General features: G+C 47.9%; 4 protein-coding genes across 4 annotated transcripts; 2 read left to right on the top strand and 2 right to left on the bottom strand.

Moving 5' to 3' along the window:
* Nucleotides 1-693: 693 nt before the first annotated feature.
* LHYA1_G007523 (putative nucleosome assembly protein) lies at nucleotides 694-1,882 on the top strand (the record flags this gene model as incomplete). The annotated part of the gene is made up of 3 exons (XM_031152452.1): nucleotides 694-781; nucleotides 816-1,619; nucleotides 1,740-1,882. The coding sequence occupies 3 exons, from the start codon at nucleotides 694-696 to the stop codon at nucleotides 1,880-1,882; spliced, it is 1,035 nt and encodes a 344-aa protein (XP_031002374.1).
* A 699-nt stretch (nucleotides 1,883-2,581) lies between these two features.
* Nucleotides 2,582-4,000, bottom strand: nmr (Nitrogen metabolite repression protein nmr; the record flags this gene model as incomplete). The annotated part of the gene is made up of 1 exon (XM_031152451.1): nucleotides 2,582-4,000. The coding sequence occupies one exon, from the start codon at nucleotides 3,998-4,000 to the stop codon at nucleotides 2,582-2,584; it is 1,419 nt and encodes a 472-aa protein (XP_031002373.1).
* Nucleotides 4,001-8,595: 4,595 nt separating this feature from the next.
* Nucleotides 8,596-8,969, bottom strand: rps-28_1 (40S ribosomal protein; the record flags this gene model as incomplete). The annotated part of the gene is made up of 3 exons (XM_031152450.1): nucleotides 8,596-8,625; nucleotides 8,659-8,792; nucleotides 8,909-8,969. The coding sequence occupies 3 exons, from the start codon at nucleotides 8,967-8,969 to the stop codon at nucleotides 8,596-8,598; spliced, it is 225 nt and encodes a 74-aa protein (XP_031002376.1).
* A 9,220-nt stretch (nucleotides 8,970-18,189) lies between these two features.
* prlL_0 (MFS transporter) lies at nucleotides 18,190-19,845 on the top strand (the record flags this gene model as incomplete). Its single annotated transcript, XM_031152449.1, has 3 exons — nucleotides 18,190-18,199; nucleotides 18,267-19,753; nucleotides 19,813-19,845. 3 exons carry the CDS (start codon nucleotides 18,190-18,192, stop codon nucleotides 19,843-19,845), a joined length of 1,530 nt encoding a protein of 509 aa, XP_031002375.1.
* Nucleotides 19,846-20,651: the final 806 nt, after the last annotated feature.

Here is a 20,651-nt window from a genome sequence, read left to right as displayed (position 1 = left end):
GGTCCGCTTTCTGAATGGTGTGTAATAAAAATGCATTTTTTGAGTTTGAGTGAAAAAAAAAAAACTCTTGCTAAAGGGAAGAAATTGATTGACCAATGAGAGGAGAATGAAGGAGCTAGAGCTAGAGCCAGAGTTACGTAGGTAACTTCAATGACTTCTGTAAGGAAAAGAACGAACAAGGTTTCTTAACCTTCTAGAATTCTATAAAACAGAAATAGAAATAACCAAAGGGATTCATGTTCTATAATCCTTCTAGAAAGATCCTATTTACAGTAAGGTAAGGTAAAGTAAGGTAAGGTATGCATGGCATGGCATGGCTAAATAAGCAATTCTACCCCTCACCTTTTTGTCTTATCCGATCCACTCAGACAGGTACAGTGACATCGGCATCTATCAGATGCTACAAAGGAGGACATCATTTCCATCTATGAATAGTTTCTTTCCCTTCTCCTAGACCTGTATCGTCATTCATACAATACCGCAATAATACATACATACCCAAAACTCGCTTTCTTCCAACAGTGCACCCGTATTACAATCAATCGCACACCGCCAATTACCACCAGACGTTCGCGTCGCCGATCGCAAATAACTTTTTTTCTCTAAAGCACTACCTACCACCATCGGCATAAAAACCACAAATCTCCCCTCCCAACTCTGATGCCCCAAAGATTTGCATTCACAACAGCAGCCATGGCCGCCGCACTTGAAGAAACAACCGTCTCGTACGAAGACCTCGCAGCCATTGAGCGCGAATTCGACGATGTAGAGACTGAGATCAGTACGTTGCGTCCCCTTCCGTCAATCCAACGCAGATCAAACACCGAAGATGGGGAAAGAAGGAAAGAAGAAAACTAACGCGCCTTTTCTCTCAGTAAGAAAACAAACCGAACTCACCACCCCCCTCTACGCCTCGCGCCAAAAAACCCTCTCCGCAATCCCCAACTTCTGGCCCCTCGTCCTCGAGCAAGCACCCCCAGACATTGACCAATACATCCAGCCCTCGGACTCGGCGCTCCTCCTCTCCTCCCTAACCTCCTTCAGCGTATCGCGCTTCGAGGCGCCCGCCGAGCCGCGCTCCATCACCCTGCGCTTCGAGTTTAGCGACAACGAGTATTTCGAGGACGCGGTGCTGGAGAAGCGCTTCTGGTACCGCCGGGCGGCCGATGGCTGGCAGGGCTTGGTGTCGGAGCCCGTGGGGATCCGGTGGAGGGAGGGCAGGGATTTATGCGGTGGGTTGTTGGGGTTAGTAGGGAAGGCTTATGCTTCTTCTCCTGCTGCTACACCTGCGTCCAAGAAGGAAAAGACGACGACGACGACAAAAGTCACAGCTGAGCAGAAGGAGCTGGCGAAGACGATTGAGAATACCGGGATGGGCGGGCTGAGCTTCTTTGCGTTTTTCGGCTTCATAGGGCGCCGGATCAGCGCCGAGGAGAACGCGGCTGCGGTTGAGGAGGCGCGGAAGGGGGGCGCGAGGAAATTAGAAGAGGGCGATGGTGATGAGGGGGATGATATGGAGGATTTGGAGCTGGATATGAGTCTGGAGATCTTTCCGGATGGCGAGGAGCTTGCGTTGGCGTTTGCGGATGATCTTTGGCCAGGCGCTATCAAGTATTTCAGTAAGTTTTCTACTCTGCTCCTCTTCCCTTCTATTCTTCTCCCCCTAAAATCCTTACCAAAGAAAAATATACATCAACACAATAAGACAACTTCCTCACTAACACACCCACTCCCTCCAGCACAAGCACAAGAGCAAGACGCACTCTCCGATGCCGATTTCGAAGATTCAGACGCCGAAATCGAAGATCTGGACGATCAAGAAGTTGGCGCTGACGACGATGACGACGATGCAAGACCTACGAAGAAGCAGCGTTCTTCTTAGGATGTTCATATCTTTCTTGTTCAGTCCCTATTTGCTTTCAAGTTGAGTTGTACAATTGGATTGTATTTGGATATGGAGGAAACGAAATGGGATGGGATTGGACGGGGAAAGGGAGGGAGTGAAGTTGATCTTGTACAATACATAGATTTCACTCACTCACTCAGTTAATTCTCAGGTTAGGAAAAGCAAAAGCAAAGCAAAAAGCAAGAGCAAAGTTATTTACATGTCTGGGAGGGGAGGGGAGATAATACCCACTGGAGGGAGGACCTTAAGCTGAGAGAACAATACAAAATAGGATAGATACTTAAGGACGTTCCACCCAATTATTTCTATACAGCAAAACTGAATTCTTAATGATCAAAGCTCTTACCATCCACCTACTAGATGTAGACCAGCACAGTGAATGTATTCTGGAACGGATTATCAAAATATGCCTCCATTACTATGAGTGGACAATGATTCCTATCTATAGCTTAATTGTTCCGGTATCTTCCAAAACCAAGCAAACACCTAGCCGCAGCATCCATCCCGCCCGTAATGCAACCAGGTCCAACGCCAATCAGTTCCCGTCGCTTTTATGATATGATATGTATGCAATCCAAACGCACCAAACAAAATGCTGCTCGCGCCTAAATTGTGTATCGTGCTTTTCTCCACCTGAAAATTTCATTCCGTTCATGACGTAGCTCCTCGTAACTTTCATGCAAGCCAACTCTCCTCCCTTCTCGCAGGGGTATTTTCGCCAGTACCGCTTGTCCCTATGCCTCCTCCCATAACCAGGCCATCATCATCATCATCATCACTGTCTTCATTTTCCGCATCTCCAGGTTCAACATATTCGACTCCATCAACATCCTCATTCATCCACGTCGCCCCATTCGCCGCCTCTTCCAGTGGGAATACCTCCCTCGCGTACTCCTCCAGTCCCCTTGGTCCCTCCCACAGTGCAAGAGCCTGCTCCGGGCACCGTTCTTCCAGATTCCTGGTGCCGAAATAAAAAGGCTGTAGATTTCCATCCTCTTTCCCCAACTCGTACAGTTCCTCTAGGGCAACAAGCTGCTCTCGATATCCATTAGGTATCTTGACCTTGATATCAATACCCCCACGCTTGTACCGTACCTTTCTCCCCACACCTCTGGAAAACGCGGCGCATGCTTCAAGTGGAGACAGCATTTCGTAGGCAAGAGGTATGGACTTGCTGCCCCACTTCTGCAGACCGTCTTTGAATATTTGTAGCACGGCTGGCCCGACATCATGTTCAGTGTCTAGCCAAGGCAATGGCACGTTTGGGTGGAAAGGTGCTTGCCATATAAATGAGCCGTCGGGTTGAAGTTCCATACAGAAGAGAGGGTATGGAAGGGAGGTGAAATTGTTATTGTAGATGCCAGTGTACAAGTACGTTGTTCTCGGCGCGAGAGTGGGGAGAGATTGTATGTATTGTGATATCGTTTCTTTGGACGACCAGAGTGGAAGGGAAGGCCATGGCTTAGGCGCTGAAGGAGGAGTGTGGAGGGAGTAATTCGGCATCGTTGAGTAGATGTAGTGCTGCACGTTTGCCTTGACAGCAGCGTCTGCCACCGCCTTTCCAATGGCTACCTCGTCGCCCCAGAATGTCGTGTTGATAAACGCCAACTGCGCGCCACGGAACAGTTCAGAAATCAAATCGTGATTGACGCCTATATTTGGGTGACCGCCTTTTGCTCCCAGTGGAGGAGAGGCATCTTTCGGGGAGGCTTTGGTGTACAGATCTCCAACGAGCACAGTGACATTCTGCAAGGAAGATATCTCAGAAGCGACGATGCCGTCGAGCCTCCGTACTTGAGCCCGTACACGGTACCCAACTGCGGCGGCAACACGGATAAAAGAGGCTGCTTGCCTGCCTGAAGCATTGACAACAGCAATAGTTTTGTTTGGGGAGGGCATGGGACGTTTTGCTGGGCGCTCGTAGGCTGAGGCTGAACGGGGAGATTGAACGGCTTGGAGGCCCAGGAAGTCGTCGTTGTCTGGTAGGGAAGTGCACGGCCGATGCTTCAACTTTCGCGTAGGAGGTTCTTGGTTTGGTGCTGGAGGTACACGAGGTCTGATTGTGAGGGCAGACCTAGGTGTTGCGGAGGGCATGGGCGGTGATGGTAAATATATCAGTCGATGTTTCGTGACGATCAATCTTCAAGTGTGCTTTGCTGGATGCGCAGTGCGTTCCTCGGATCCAATCCTAAGACTAAGATCTCGAGCCTTTTCTTTCCTCCTCCTCGAGCGTCAAGTCGGATTCTCTAGATACCTTCCTCTCCTACTCCTCCTATACTTTTCCGCAATCAAATAGACCGGCACTTGGACCCCAAAAACCGTTTTCACCAAACAGAGAAATGTAGAGCAAGGCCCCAAAGAGAGGAATGCGGAGATAGCTCCAATTAGAGGAGCTCTTTCTCGGGTAGTTGTGCCGATTAGGAAAACCGGCCTGCTTCAAAAGGAATGCGATTTCGCAATCTGCGCAGGGAAGGCGATTGTAATATATCAGAACCTATGGCGGTTTCTCGGGTGTGCAGGGCGCAACGGCGTGATCGGATGTTCGACAAGGGTACCTGTATCTCGTACGGAGTAGATACTTGTATACCTGGGCCTGGCCTGGGTATCAATATGTAAGATGACGATTGTTGATTAGAACCAATCGGGGATGTGGTGCAGATGAACCGTCAACTGATACCGAGTATAGAAGTGTAGGATATAAACGAGGGGTTGATGCGATAGCATGTGTTGAGGTTGGAGGGGTATTTTGGCTTTTGCTTCTGGAAGGGTTCATGGGTCAAGGCGGTGAGCATATACTGTGCAGTGAAATGGTAAGTACCGATTGGGTCAAGGATCTGATAAGGCGGATTGCCAGTCCAGGGTGCGGGGCGGGTGCAAGGCAAGGTGGATCGCAGTTGCAGTTGCAGTTGCAGTTGCAGTTGCAGTTGCAGTCGCAGGAGAGGGCAGGACAGGGCAGGACAGGACAAGTCAGGACAGGACAGGAGCCGGAAGGAGTGAGAAAAGTTTCTTTCTCTTCTTTAATCCTCAAGCCGTACGACTCGACCACGACACACGACACGACTACCACCAAAGATTCGGACGTACGTGATGTGGTCCGGTGGGGTGGGGATACACCGAACCTGCTGTTATGTAATATAATGTAACAGCGCGTAAAACTTTGTCAAGACCAGACGAAACAAGACAAGGAAGTAGTCGTTGGCTCGCTGACTATATACGAAGTAGGCGGATGATGTTATTATTGCGATAAAAGACAGAAGAACCTCACTGACGCGATATTGTCGCGGAAAGACGTGTGTACTACGGTAATCCCATCGGCCTTGCCTTGCCCTTCCTTCCCTTCCCTTCCTTCCCTTCCCTTGCCCGAGTAGAATTTTAAGCTACAGTACGTGCGGCATTAACTGATAAGACTTGTAGTATTTGGGCAGGATATGTACCCTACAGTATATCTAGCCTAATGATCATTATAGTATTGTACGACCTGAACCCTAGAGGGGCATAGATATATCCACGCCCCTCTTTTCTCACCCACGAGACGACTGAAGAACAAAAACGTGCTTTACCACTGCACTAATAAGGGCTAGTTGCCGAACCATTAGATGCGGTGCGGTGTGGATGAACAGTTCAATTTCTGTTTGGCGCATTGGGAAACAGAGTTTGGAAGTTGCTTCTCTTGCCTTGCATTTCGTTGCGTTGCGTTGGAGTGCAAGATATGTGTATAGTGCCTAATAGTGTTGCTGCGCTGGGCCTCTGGGACTCGTCCCATATTCTCCGATCACACTTTGTTTCCAACTCGCATCCTTCTTGCATCCATCCGCCATGTGTCACCAAGTGTGGAGTTCGCAGGGCTAAGTCCTACTCCATAGTAATACAGTAGAACAATTTGCCGATTCTAGTGCATTTTACTGTGGAGGGGTGAAAAGATAGCTCTAATCTTGGAAGCCATTGTGTAAGGGAAACTGGCTGAAAATCTCTGCGTCAAAGTCTGCCATGCCGTGACTTTAGATGGTTGGCTACTACTCATGCCAAGTGTAAAGAGGTTGGTTGCATTTACATGATGCTATTGGGGATATTTTGCGATGATTTGATGTTGGAGCCTCACAATCTTTCGTGTTGCTTTGGGCGTTCAGGTTCACGCAGGGCCGCATAAGCCGCAGATCAAAATTTAAATATACTTCGTAGGTAGGTAGGGTAGGTACCTAGGCACTGCCTTTAAAGTTCACAGCACTTTAATTGCTTCTTTCTGTACTTTGTACCTCGAAGTATATTCGACGAGATCATGCAATGATCTACCCTACCGTGCTGTTGTGGCGTACTCGGTAACTCGCTTGACCTTCCCCCCTATTACCTAATTGTAACCAGCCACCTGGAAGTTTTCCCAACAACTCCGGAAGCCTATACAAATAGATTGGCATCTCCATTTAGACATGACATATAAACATACGATGGTGGTAAATACTCCGTAACCACCAAGGACTAATCGTTCCTGCCCGACGGCCAAAGCACAAGATTCTTATCTATCCTAGAATGGCGGGGTAAATCTAAATGCCAGCCAGCGTTAACGTCCCGTCGTAGCAATCACCATGCTCGCTTTCACACGTTGCACCACCACTGCTAATACCACCTCATCAACTAATGCACACCAGAGCAATTCACATGTCACATAAATCCGGGGTAAGGTAAGCCACCGTCGCTGGCCCACTCGATCCTCTGCGTGTCGTCGGGTTCGTTCCGTTTGTACGCGATATACCCCGCATTCAGCAGTTTACTGCTATTTAGCGTACTTTGTTTGCACTTATATATATAAGCAAAAGAAAGGCATCCGCGGTTGGTTTGGTTTGGTTTGGTAGTTCTGATAGTTTGCCTCCGTTATAATGATAATGGGAGTGTGGCTTGATGTCCCCTCATCTTCCTGTCACTCCATCCTCTCGCAACGACCTTCGCGTCCCGTGTCTTCTTCCTCTCTCGGCCGCTGCAGCCGCTGGCAACTCGCCCTTTCGGAAAGTCTGGAAATTTCACTACTTTCTTTACTTAACCGACGACGTCGAGAACAAGATGCTGTTACATCGTATTTGGATGTAATGTGGATGTAATGCTAATGTTGCCCGTGATTACCCGAGTGAGATGTCTGGACTGTGACCCGAAATATTTCCTCTGTCGGGTATATTTAAACAAAAACATTCAAAAGTATTATCATGTTCAATTGGCAAGATCTTATCTGGTTAGATGTTCGCTCAGCAAGTTACACTTGGGACACAGGCCAAGGGGTGGCTTGACATGCGCCTTGATAGAAGTTGACCCCGAAGTCTGATAAGAAAACTTCAGAATAACTTTCTCTCAATATACTTTCAGAACGCTAAAGCCTATAAAGTCTATTAACGTAACGGAGGAATTCCCATCTCTCATCTCCACCAATCCAAACGCTTCATTAGTTACAAACTTTCAGTGCAAAGTTAACACTTACAACAGGACAGAAAGAATTCCTCAGGTGATCAATCCCCTTTTCACCGCCGGCACTATCTGAAGGCCTTCACCGGACGCCAAACATGATATTTGAATACAACATCTAATCAACAATCTGGTCCCATGAGGATAATGCAAGCATGAATCTAAAACAGAAATGCATAGTTATTACCACGTGACAATAATACCAGTTCAATGCAACCTCACCTCCTTCACCTAGTCCCATTAATACCCACAAGCCAAAAATGTCCCAAGTAACTTCCGCACACCCAAAACGCAACCGCACCCAACTGTGGTACCCCATGCAGACACGCCAAGTTAAAATGCGACCGCGTGTCTCCATGTTCGCAATGCTTGAAAAGGGACCGTCCAGGCTCCTGCGTATTCCCCGAACCAGCCCAGAGAAGACGACCAGCTGGTCCCTGGAAATCGAAACCCTACTTTCCTCGTACGGAGTACTCTTCAGCGGCGTCTATTGGCAACATCAGTTGGATGATCTGCATGCCACCCCGGATCGCCTAGCCTTCATATATTCCACCCTGTCTATCTATCCACTGGAGAATTGGGACTAATATATAATTATGTGGAGTGACTCCCGCCATGGCATCGTATAGGCTGGCAATTTCGCTGGGTAGGCATGGCATGGGCTGAAAATGAGTCCCAATCGAATTACTACTACCAGGTACAATTTACTCAGCAGCATTCTCCTATCTCAATGTTAGGGTCTTGTTGCCTAGAATTGAGATGGTATCAAACTGGTTAGGGGGGAAATAGCCGTGATTTTCAATACTTGCACTTGCCGCATTCACTGAGTGATCAGGATATCTTGAACCTTACTTAGATCTACACCTGAGAAATCGCCGCGTGTTTTTGACAACATAACTATGTTGCAAAAAGGTGGAGGGCTGGTAGACGGTCCTTGTATCTAGGAGCATTGGCAAAGAAAGAACGTCACAGCTAGCACTGGACTGAGAAAAGCCAGCCATATGAACAGAGCTTAGAGGAGGGCACAGCAACTTGTATTCGACTCGAAGCCAACCCAGCATCCTCGTGCTTTGGCTCTATCCATATCCACCGCAGAAAAACCGAACCCTTCGTTTCCCTCGCTGGTATTCGGAATGACAACCAACCCAACGCCTGGCCATGATAATCCCAGTTTCGTTCTGCGTATCTCCTCTCTTCTCCTCTCCGCCCGCCTTATCTCAATCTCCTCGCTTCTCTCTCGGATTCTAACAGGCACAGAATGTCATCTTCACGCACTATGGATTGTTGAATTAGCCCACAGCACGTACACAACTCTCGGCTCGTTTCGAGAGAAGCGCAATCTCAATTCTCTGCATACCTGGGCCCTTGACATTGCGGATGATGGAACGAGTAGTATCGTCCATAAACTCAACGCGCACCTGCGTGACACCACCACGAGAACCTATTTAATTCCATTGTCAGTCTTCCATTCCCTTCCCTGCCCTTCCTTTCCCTTCAATCCACGAATCCCGCCTGCATGTCTTCAGGTACTTCTGGGCTGGGGGGGGAATTACGTACCGGTTCGGCCGAGGACTCGGGTCACTTTGACGAGCTTGACGGGGACTTTGGAGGATTCCATGGTGGGCGACTGGGGAGGTTGAAGGGATTGTCGGTGGGATAGCCTTGCCTTGTCGTGGATTTTGAGCTTTGAAGGTTCTGGGACATTGAAATGTGCGATTCCCCGCCTCGCTTATCGGGAGCTAAGTGAGGTAAGTCTCAGATTCAGATACCAAACAAATTTAACACCACGTGACTATATTGCAACCTTACCTTTCAAATTAAGTTGGTTGACTTGTGCTGGACGGATTGGCAATAGTCAAATAAATGGGGAGATAATATGTTCATGGTATTTTGAAAATCTCGGATGATGATGCAATGAGATATGTTACACCTACAAGTAGCTACTTTACGCCTGGGCTAGTAGGTAATCGCTCTATAGCTATATACCCGTATTGTTCTTTTGTACCTGGCCCAACTTCTCCCTATCAAGTGAGTCTCGTCAGGTCTTAAGATGCCATATGCATCGAAATACCGGTTCTGTGCCAGCAAATCTTGCTCCCTCCAACTAGCTGACTTTCGTACTACATTCATCTATTACCACCAATCAACTCCTTTTCATCTATAGCTTAGCATTTTTCAAGCAGCAGCTCTATATATGACAATAGTACCTCTTTCTTCAATCCCTATCAAGCACATGGAAGAAATAACTTTTGTAGTACTAACCTCCATAGTCTTTTCGTCCACTTCGCGTGTTCTAGGGTTACCCGAATGATCGCCCCTGAATAGCTTCATTTGTAACCTAGAGTATAACCAAAGCACGTGTTATAGGACCTCTCTCTACAACACAAAACTACAACGTACAAGAAAACTTTGATCTTCAAACTAAATTTGCGGGTATAGTAGGACTGTAAGTGCACTTGCGGATCTATTTTTAGCACATGGCCTCTAACGTCTTTGTGTCTGACACAGCAGATAATGAAGCTCATTCTCGAACGTACAATGATATCCAGAAGTTGGAACAAAGCAGCGATAACGAAGCGGAATCATCGTATAAAGAAACCCCTTCATCGATAGCAAACAAAGCCATTCAGCGTGAATATTTGAAAGACTCATATAAACCCGTTGTCTCCAATCCTTCCCACCACAAGAAACCAATTACTCACAAACATCCCTCACCCAATCTACTCACGCCATTTTGCATATTCATTGCAAAAACGAAAAAAAAAAAATTCATATAGCAAACAACGCAACATAGTATAACTACAGCACCATGCACAAGTTAGCAACGATGCAAACACTCTTCAGGAGAAAAGAAAGCGGCATGAAAATCGACCATACAACTTATGAGGAATCGCGGCGTGGCAGGACCAATGCCGCAAGAACCTCCAAATCTGGGAAAGTGAAAGGCTCTTTGTCTTCACACGTTCCTGGACATAATAGCGATGATACCGAAAAGCGGGTTACAGCGTGGCCGCGAGAGATCAGCACCGCGGCGTCTACAGACAATACCGACATAACAGCTTTTCTCAATCAAGAACGCCGGAAAAAGAAAGACGCACAAGAACAAGAGAAGGTCATGTCGAGAGCGAATTCGACTGGGCAATACTTACCTTTGAAACACCCTAGGATACCATACCTAAAGCCTCCCCTACTCGTCCCAAATTTGGATCGGAAGGGCAAGATTTCAGATAACGCAAAGGTAGTAGCTCCAAGCGGATCCAGTAGCCGAACATTCAAAGGAAAAGAAGGTATGGCTGAGCTCAAAACCATACAAACGGCCATAAAAACCGGGAAAATCGAGCGCGTAGTCCCACGACCAATACCAGCAGGGCAAGAAGGACGACTAGCGCCTCCTCGAGGACCGCTCTTCATGCCAGCCCCGACAGCTCGCAAGACCAAGACCAACTCGAGCAAGGCAGCAGAATACATCAGTGTCAGTGCCGACATGTTAGACGAGAGGCGCAGAGAAATAACGAGTAAGTTCCGCGCCTCATTCGAGCACTTCAACAACTCCCTATCCCGAGAAGCATCATCTGCTTCCTCCAGTTCTTCATATTCCTTTCACTGCCAAGGAGAAAATCCAGAGCAGTGGCTAAGTGGCAAAGGCACTGATCCCGGGACCCAACATTGTTTTGCGCAGGACTGTAGGCTGTGTAGGAAACCGGGCGTCGAGGGAATTCGAGGCTTGTGTGGAGAATGCGAGATCGAGTATGAGTTTACGGGCGCCTCATCTTCGGATGGGGATTTTAAACCTACGCCTCCGTTGAAGGATAGGAAGACGTTGTCTCTGAGGAGGGATAAGAAGAACGGTAAGCTTGTTTCTCAACTTGAAGCTATGCCCGAAAGGCCCAGGCTGGCCACGAATGGAAGTTCTGGTAAAGCGATAGTCGTTACGCCCGCGAGACAAGAATCTCAAAAAGCGGTTGTAGAGAGCATTGTCGACACAAAGGATAATGGGATCACGCGTTGGCAAAAGGGTGTAGCAAGGGCAGAACATGATAGAAGCCGGGATGCCAATGAGAGGTGGTCAGATTCGTTTGGAGATGATGATGAGTATAATTTTGCAGTGGAGGCAGCGAATGACCTGGCGCCTTTGCTTGCCCCGAACACATCGGCTCTTGGTCGTGGCAAGGAGAGACGCACTGCATTTTACGGCTTCTGGGATGACATATTGCCCGATCTTGGTGGGAAAAGGTGAATAATAGGTAGTAACAAACTCAGTGCACATCTATAAAAGGCCATAAACATGCTTCCCAGTCCCATTGTGTATAAGTATAACCATGCTCACATATTACGTAGGTAGGGCATTCGTAAACGGATGAATCTCGTGTACTGTTCAAAAGCCGTCGTGTCCTCATCTTTTCCTGTCGTGGACAGAGCGACCCTTGTCTCCAGCGACATCAACATCCAACACGTTGCAAGCTCCGACCATAGGGGCTTCAGTATTCCTCAAAGGTCCTCGTATAGTACAGCTGCTCAAGCAGACTGCATTCAAGTGTCTCCCGTCATCGACATTCGAATCTCATCGCCCTCAATAAAGAAGACCCAACGAGAAGCAAACTTCCTATCGAGGAGTTAAATTCATCTCCAGAGCCTCACACCCGCAAGCGGGCGCTGGCAACACACCACTGTTGTAGAATTCGAGGTGGAGGTCGTGGCTGGCTCTGTTGCTTTTTTGATGAAGAAGAAAGCTTTTTGTTGGAAGCTTTTTTTCATTTTATGTTTGCGCGCTGATTTGGAATGACGCTAGTGACTAAGCAGCCGAGATTGCGCCTGGTGCGCTTAGCGCTAGGCTAGGCTTCCGCTTCCTTCTTCCCTTGGCGAGGCTGAAGAATCAAGAACAAATACCTTAGGAGTACCTGTCTTTTCTATATCAGGTAGCTCTGTATACGCAAAGAGGATACATACAACTAGATTAAACCTCAATTTTCAAAGCAACATATCACTGGAATTGTTTTTCTTTTCCTAATTACATTACAAGGCTTCAGCCGCAATTCTGGGAGCCTCGAAGAGGCCAAACAACTGTTTGATTGTCTCTGCTATTGCCCTGCTGCTCTAGTGTCTATACCTACACGGCGTTGCCCTTTGACCCTAGAATTCCAGCAGCAATTCGTGGAGGGATATACCCTCGCATCTCATCCCGCGGCGATCATGTGCCGGCCTTCTCAACGCAACGAGCTTAAAGCTCGAAGAGTTTTTCTTTTTCGATGATTCCTTCCCTCCCCACATACGGAATTATGTCCCACAGATGGCAAGACGATGAAATATTCTTCTAGGACATTCAGATCGATTCAGCTCAGCAAAAGGCTGGATACGCAATCTTCAAGCTGTGCTGCAATTAAGCAGTGATGGACGAATTTGGGTACGCCTGGGGTAGGCTTATTTTAATAACAATTCACTAAGCACTTTGGAAGCAGCTAATATATGTCACGCCAAAGAATACAAGCAGATCAATAGTATAATTTCCTGCAAGTCCATCGAGTTCATATATACAATGCCATGCTAGCTAGGACGGACAAGCTCAAATCCAAGCCCAAGCTAAAATCCGAGCAAAAATAAAACAAATGCAAATGCAACGAACGCCATATGCTAAAGTATGCTATGCCTTCCATGCGCTAAATCATTACCATGCCATACCATAAACGAGCCTAAGATTGATAAATGCCCCGCATCTAAAACTAACGCCCTGCCTGCATTTAATAATGCAATGCCCAAATGACTATAAATTCCGTGCCGAGTATCGAGTCGAAATGCAAGCTAAAGCGTCATGCTGCTAATTTGGGGAAATCCAGTCTTGCTTTGCAAAATGGCTGTGACACATGGGTCCCATGAAAGCCTGTTCGGAAAATAAGATGGCCAAGACTCTGCAAGGCACAAACGTGAAAATATTACCAAGACCGCGCGACCAGCAGGGGAGGCTTATTGGATTAGTAGCTATGTCTGGATAACCGGCGCTTCTCCAAACACCAACTTCACACCCTAATACATCCTACAACCTTCAACGCTACAGCACAATCCCAGCTCATCTCCAAGTTGAATGGCGAACATGTACAAGACGGGTCCTGAAACTGATATCATCAGAAGAGGGAAAAGGTTGTTCTACTCTCATTGGAGCAAAGAGTTTACTGAAACACGAGTAGGGTTCGAAGATGCTGATGCCTGTGACGGAGTGCCGTACATATTGGAGTTGCCATTAGATCCCGAAGTATACGATTGCGCATGCATACCGGAGCTGCTATTCGATGCGGAAGTTTGTGACTGCCCGAACATATGGGAGCTACCACTATAGTAATGTTGTGGACCAAAGATTGACAAAGGGCTTGAGCGAGCAGCTGTGGGGTGGTCGTTGAAGAAGGAAGTATAGCCTAATGGTGCTTGGTATCCCAAGGACTGGGATGGAGAGGCCGTATTGTATGCGAAGCCACTACCAGACCCAAAGCTATGGGAAGACCCGACGCCAAAGGGATCCAGTCCGTGGTGAGAATTGTCACGCTCATATCGTTGCGTCGTATCAACATCCTCGACAAAGTCCTCCTCCTCGGGTAAATCCATAGCCTCGTCCTCATTATCGACAGGTGCATCTTTCTTTTGCACTTCAGGGTCCTTCTTTAAATACTCTTCCCACTCCTTTTCGATCTTTGGCTTCATTGTGTTCCAGCCACGTTCGGTACCAGGATCGCGGAAGATACGGGTAGCCCTCTTGTAAGCATCAGAACGCTGTTGGATAAATTCCGTTGGAATATGAGGGAGATCCTCCTTGGCTCGTCGAGTAAATAGTTTCCTGCGCGCATTCCGATTGACATCATGGTCGTCCCTGGTCTGTTTAGACGTTATTTTCTGGGCGCTTTCCACGCTCTTTACCCATGCCATGAATTTCTCATTCCTCTCTTTCATAGTGTCTATGAACCCATCTTGCTTCGTTTTTGCATCGGCCAGAGCGGACTGATAGTCCCTGTAATGGTTATCCCTCTCCTGTTGCGTCCACTCTGAATTCTCGATGAATGGAGCGGGCCGCAGGGCATTGTGTTTCTCGATGATGTTTTCAATATCCGCCGTGTAATACACTTTGTAAAGTCTTGGCTGGCCTCCAACTGATGCGAGATCTTCTTTCCAATCGACAGCTTTGAAATATGAGTCTTGAAGCGCAACCGGAATGCATTCCAGAAGGCGTTGTAAAGTGTGTCGATCAACTAAGGGTGAGACAAATTCCTTCAACACCTTTTCTTCTCTCAAGATCATGCTCAGCCAGCAATCGTGGCATAATCTCTTCATGCAAGACCAATGGGTTCGGTGAGCCTTTTCATTCCCGCAGATCGGGTTCTGGCAGCCTTTAAACCCACCGAGCAACATGTTGAGTTCCAGTTCCGAGGTGCCAGGGAGGGGTGGTGGGAGACCATTCTGGGTTCGAGAATTGGTAAACAGTGAAACTTTGTACATCTGGACAATGGCCGAGAAGTTCCTGTTGAGAATTCTTGCCTTGTTTAGAAAAGAAGGATGGCAAAACTCGAGCATTCGGAGCCAAACTTCATGAGGCACACGATTTACGGCCTGCCGAGACATTAGATCGGGAAGTACAAGAGGTGAAAGAAACTTACGGGTTCTGGCTTCGGCGCCTTGGTCTTGGCCTTTTTCTTCGGAAGTGGAGCGGATTCCGTGTCCTTGTTGGCGAGCTGACGCTTTTGACGTGAGATCTGCACCTTTGCAAGAGGGTAGTGTTGAATAATCGAGAGTTCGCCAGAAGTGGAAGCAGAGGTTCGGCGAGAGACCATAGATGTAGGCGGAGGTGGTACTGAAGTGGTAATATTATTGACAAACCTATGAGCACCCGTGTCGTCCCCAGACGTCAGATTGACTCGCTGGGTAGGCTGCATGTTGTGCGATGAGGCTCCAGTTGAAGAAGAGCTTGTTGTATCCAGGCGGACAGGCGAGGGTAGCAAGCTTGTGCGCTTAGATTGAGTTGGGTTGTAATTGAAGGGTCGTCGGTCACTTGTATCGAGGAAGCCTCTTGAGGGACAGCTGCTATTACTGCCTTGTATTGAGAACGTGTTCTGGCCGGGTATTTGTTGTATCGGTGGAAGAATCGGGGGGCTTGAAAAGGAAGAGGATGCAAAGAATGGAGGTTGGCTTGTTGGGGCTGCTTGATTGCCAGGGCGTCCCCAGGAGTGTTGAGCGATGTTTCCTCCAGGGCGGTACGTCGAAGCAGAGGCGTTGAAAGAAGCTTGAGCTAGAGCCGTAACCATTAGTCTGTAGTCTGCTGAAGGGCCCATTGAATGTATTTGGAGAGGGGGGAAGGGGCAGAGAGGGGTGAATATTCGTACCCGAAGTCGCACCTACACCGGCTGTCTGTCTAGGAGTTGCAGAAGCCGGATAATCATCGCTCATCTCCATAATCTCCCGTAACTGATCCATCACCTCGGAGCTGGAGCCAAATATCGGTCGCTTTTCAATCAAGGATCGGGCGAGCTGACGGGCAACTCGCAACCCGGCGGGATGTGTAAATGCTCGCTCGAGGTCGAAGGGAAGGGGGGACGAAGAGGCTGAAGAGGCCGAAGATACTCGATGGGCATCGGAATGGGGAAGAGTCTGTGTTTTCGAGGTGGAGTCGGAGGTGTGGTCGTGGGGGTTGTGGTAGATGTCGGGGCGGCTGTCATTCATATTGTGAAGGTGTGGTGTCCCCAGAGCAGAGGCTAAGTATGCGAGCCCCGCTAAGTGAGGGCGATATCCGCACCGTCAGTCAATCGAGAATAGAAGCGAGAACCAGGGCTTTGAACATGGCATCCGGAGAGAATAATGCGATGGTCGAGGCAAGTGAGAAGGGTGGGTGGTGGTTAATATTACGGATGGGAGTGAGGTGAGAATGCGCAGTGAAGTTGAAATATGTGAGGTTGCGGCTCATTTCAATATGGACCGGGCCAGGAGTCTGGTCTGGGCCCATTTCTATCTTTAGGTGCAGAGGAGGCAGAATAATAATTATTATTGTTGTTATATTATTGTATTACACATAGTATCATTCTCTCGTCTTCTTTCTTTGGACAGCACAAAAGACGATACATTGTAGTCCAATGAATGTATGTATTCCTGGCTTCAATATCTATTCTTAATCTCATGACATCTTAAAGATTTATCGCTACAGTTCTACTTGCTGCTTACCTGCAGACCGACGGCTGTCCGCGGTCTTGTGACAACTCTCGAGATCTTGAGATTTCTGCCGGCTTGGCAACATGGCAGCCTCATAATAATTTCATATGGCTGTAGGAATAATCGTCGTGGACTCCTCGGGATGGACGCATCCTGCCGCATCATGGTGTGTTATGAAGAGTTCTAATGCGCCATATGCATTTTGAGACCGTGTCGGCGCATGCCAGTGGCTTGGTACATTTTACATGGAAATTTGCATTTTGATGAGAAGATGAATATTTACAGCCTTGCCTCTCAGTCCTGCGTACCATTGCTACTGTACCACTGAGCGTTTGCATCTCACTGTACTTTTATTTTGGCCTTTACTCGTACGTCTAATATTACAAAAGACAAGAGAATTCGACGTAGACGTGCTCCCTATCTAGAACTGGCCGAAACTCTCTTCAAGAAATATTTCAAAGTACCTACCCAGTTCCTTCCCCGTCTCAACGCATAGAAAGAACAGATCGAGCAATCTACTGAGCTTTAGACTAGCCCCTTGCTTGCCATCCACCGACCCAAACTTGTCACCCCTTCCAGAGAAATAGTTTCTACGAATTATTGTAAATAAAGATCACCCTTTCAGTTTCGTTGCAGTCTACTCTTTTTAGGGACTCTATTCATAGTCTTATTTTTGTTTTTATTTCCCAAGCAGAATGCCCAGACTGCACTTGCCTTGGTCTTACTAAATAGATCTTTCATATTTCAACACATATAAGTAATAAGGTCTCTTGCTCTTCTTTAAAGCTATGACTCATCTCTCACTTGCCCGAAAACATAATATATCAGATGAAAAATCAGAGGGAATCTAACGAGACGCCTGATCAGTTCTTGTTATGCGAACCGGGCTATGGTAGCCCTTAAATAAGGTAGGTACATTAACATCTACTACCCAATGATATGAATGTTATAATATGTCTCGAGTACTCGTATCTATATCCAAATAGAAAGCACAACAGAGGCTAGCTACTACATCACATCTTCATGACGGATAAATTCCGCTCGGTAGTGGGGTACCTCTTTCTTTCCAAATCTCGTGACGATATACAGAGCACCTAAACTTAATCAAGCATCCCTTCCCGACGCCTGACAACCCCAGATTCCAACAACCCCGCCAATCGCTACTTGCCCAATCAATCTTTCCCTTCTTGAAGTTTAATCCTCGGCACCGGAGATATTGATTTTCATCTTTTCCTATTTCCCTTTTCTCTACCTTACCCCATATCAAATGCTCAACACTTTTACCGTAATGTATACTGGCGACCCATCCCATAGCTAGTACTACCTAAAAAGGAAATTCACATCCTAACCGTTCAAGTACTTGATCTCCGAGCGGCTTCGGCGCCTAGCGGTTCTAAAGAGTGGGGTTGACAAAAGCCATCGCAAAAGGTTGGGCTTGACTAGTCAAACCCAAAAGAAGTCTTCTTTAAAATGGGCTGGCTGGTGGGGGAAGGATTTGCTTACATACCCCCTGTTCCTGCATCCTGTGCTGTCTGACAACCTTTCTTTTCTTTTTCCACCTGCAATTGAATACCTTTATCTTCTTCCTCAGCTCAGCGCGTGGAGAAGACATCGGGTTATCTACCGCTCCATATTTAGTTGTTGATCTTCATCTCCTCAAAATGTTCGGGAGTAAGTCAACAACACCTTGGTTGAGCCTCAAGCCTTACACCACATACCTTACTAATCAAACCCCCAGACTCCAAACACGCCGGCTCACCCGCGGTCTCAGATCATGAATCGGGCATCAAAAGTGAAGCAAACAACTATTACGACCCTAACCTCCCCTCCACAGGAGACCCTATCGAATATGACGAACTGCATGTTGTCTGCCCTCCCCACACCACCGAGCGCAAGCTCATGAGGAAGATCGACCTGCACGTCATCCCCTTCCTCTGCATTCTGTACCTCCTCGCCTTCCTCGACCGCGTCAACATCGCCAATGCCCGCTCATTCGGCCTCCAGAAAGATCTGCATCTCACCAAGAATTTGCAATACAACACCGCGCTGACCATCTTCTTCGTGCCCTATATCGTGTTTGAAATCCCTTCAAATATTCTGTTGAAGAAATTCAGTCCCCGCATTTGGTTAACGGGGTGTATGTTCATGTTTGGCGTTGTCAGCATTTGCCAGGGCGTTGTGACTTCGTATGGCGGACTGCTGACCACGCGCTTCTTTCTGGGCCTCTTCGAGGCGGGTATGTTCCCGGGTTGTTTCTATCTCATTGGCATGTGGTACAAGCGTTCTGAAGCGCAGCGTCGGTATTCGTTCTTCTTCAGCTCCACCACCCTAGCCGGCGCGTTCGGCGGCTTGCTCGCATCGGCTATCGGCAAGATGGACGGGATGCGCGGGTACCATGGATGGCGTTGGATCTTCATCCTGGAGGGTGTTCTTACAGCCGTTGTAGCTCTGGCCTTCTTCTTCTTCCTTCCCTCATTTCCCGAGGACGCCAAGTGGCTCACGGAAGAAGAGAAGAACTACGTCAAGGCGCGCCTGCAGGTTGACCAGGGCCGCTCGGCTGCGGAGCGCAAGATCACGCTGCGGGATGTGGGCAGGGTGTTCAAGGACTACAAAGTCATCTTAGGGGGCTTCATGTATTTCGGCATGATTGTGCCAGCGTACGGCTACGCGTTCTTCGCGCCCACCATCCTGGCCACCTACGGCTACAGCGCCATCAGTACGCAGCTGCACAGCGTTCCCCCGTGGGCCGCAGCCTTCGCCTTCGCCATGGTCATCGCGTTCGCGTCTGATTTCGCAAAGCACCGGTTCCTGTTTACCATCATCCCCATCTGTGTCTCGATTGCCGGCTTCGCCATCCTGTTGACAGTCCACCATAACCGCGAGCTCGAGTACGCGGCGCTGTTCCTCGTAACCATGGGCACGTACGCTGCGATGCCCGTTATCGTCTGCTGGTTCAACATGAACCTCGGGGGCCACCACCGCCGCGCTGTAGGTACGGCGTGGCAAGTGGGCTTTGGCAATATAGGCGGCATCATTGCTACCTATGCCTTTATCCAGGAAGACGCGCCGTATTATAAAAAGGGATATTCAATCTGTCTGGGCTTTCTGTGCTTTGGCGCCGCGAGCTGTCTGGTGTACGCGTGCGCTGTGAGTTGGGAGAATCGCAAGAGGGACAGGATGACTGTTGACGTGGGATTGAGCGAGTACGAGAAGACAGAGTTGGGTGTAAGTTCTTTCTTCCCCCCTCCCCAGCCCTTTTGATTGAATGCTAATTCCAGCACCAGGATTTGAATCCTGAATATAGATACCTCCTCTAACGACCCGAATGCATATTATTATGTTTTTAATGAAATCTACTTCCCCTTCATGTATATGTACGTACATTATATTTTGCAAACAAAAGTTAAATAAAAACATCAACGACGTCCGTCCGTCCGATCTTAGGAAAGATCATGTGGAGGGAGGCCTTTACATATCATATCATATAAAGCTAAGCGAGATCACACGAGATAAAAATATAGCTGAGAAAGAACAAGTAGACAGACGGAAATGATATATACCGTAATACAGCACCCTGGTTATAGTCTTGGTTTGACGTAGTCACATATATGGATAGACGTGACACGATTTTTACTTCGATGTGTTGGAATTGGGATGAAAGGGGGCTGTCGATGGATAAAATGATAGATGATGCGCGGTGCGTTCGCGGGTATGGCGAATATATAGAGATTGTTGGTTGGGTTTGGGGGGCTGTGGATAGTGTATAGATAGCAGCAGTGAGTGCTTTTGAAATGTCAGCTGCACTCACCGGATGAAGTGTTCGTGAAATATACCGAATATATATATGTCTGTTAAGGAGCTAGCTAGACATATACACCCGACAGACAGACAGATTAGACTGGTCCTGAGACCCTCCTCCCTCTCTCCTATTACCAGTACTGTACATTTCAAAATCTAGCTATATATTACAACATGCATTTTCCCTGCAATCGCATCAAACAATCTCATACCCGGCCATCCACATCCACAACCTCCCAAACAACAACATCCCCCCACCTCCTCCAATCATCCAACACCCACCCATTCCCGCCCCTCCACCTCTCCCTAACCCCAAACCCCCTCC

Source organism: Lachnellula hyalina, assembly GCF_007821495.1.
Source record: "Lachnellula hyalina strain CBS 185.66 chromosome Unknown contig00172, whole genome shotgun sequence".
Lineage (NCBI taxonomy): Eukaryota > Fungi > Ascomycota > Leotiomycetes > Helotiales > Lachnaceae > Lachnellula > Lachnellula hyalina.
This window is presented reverse-complemented; position numbering and strand designations above follow the sequence as displayed.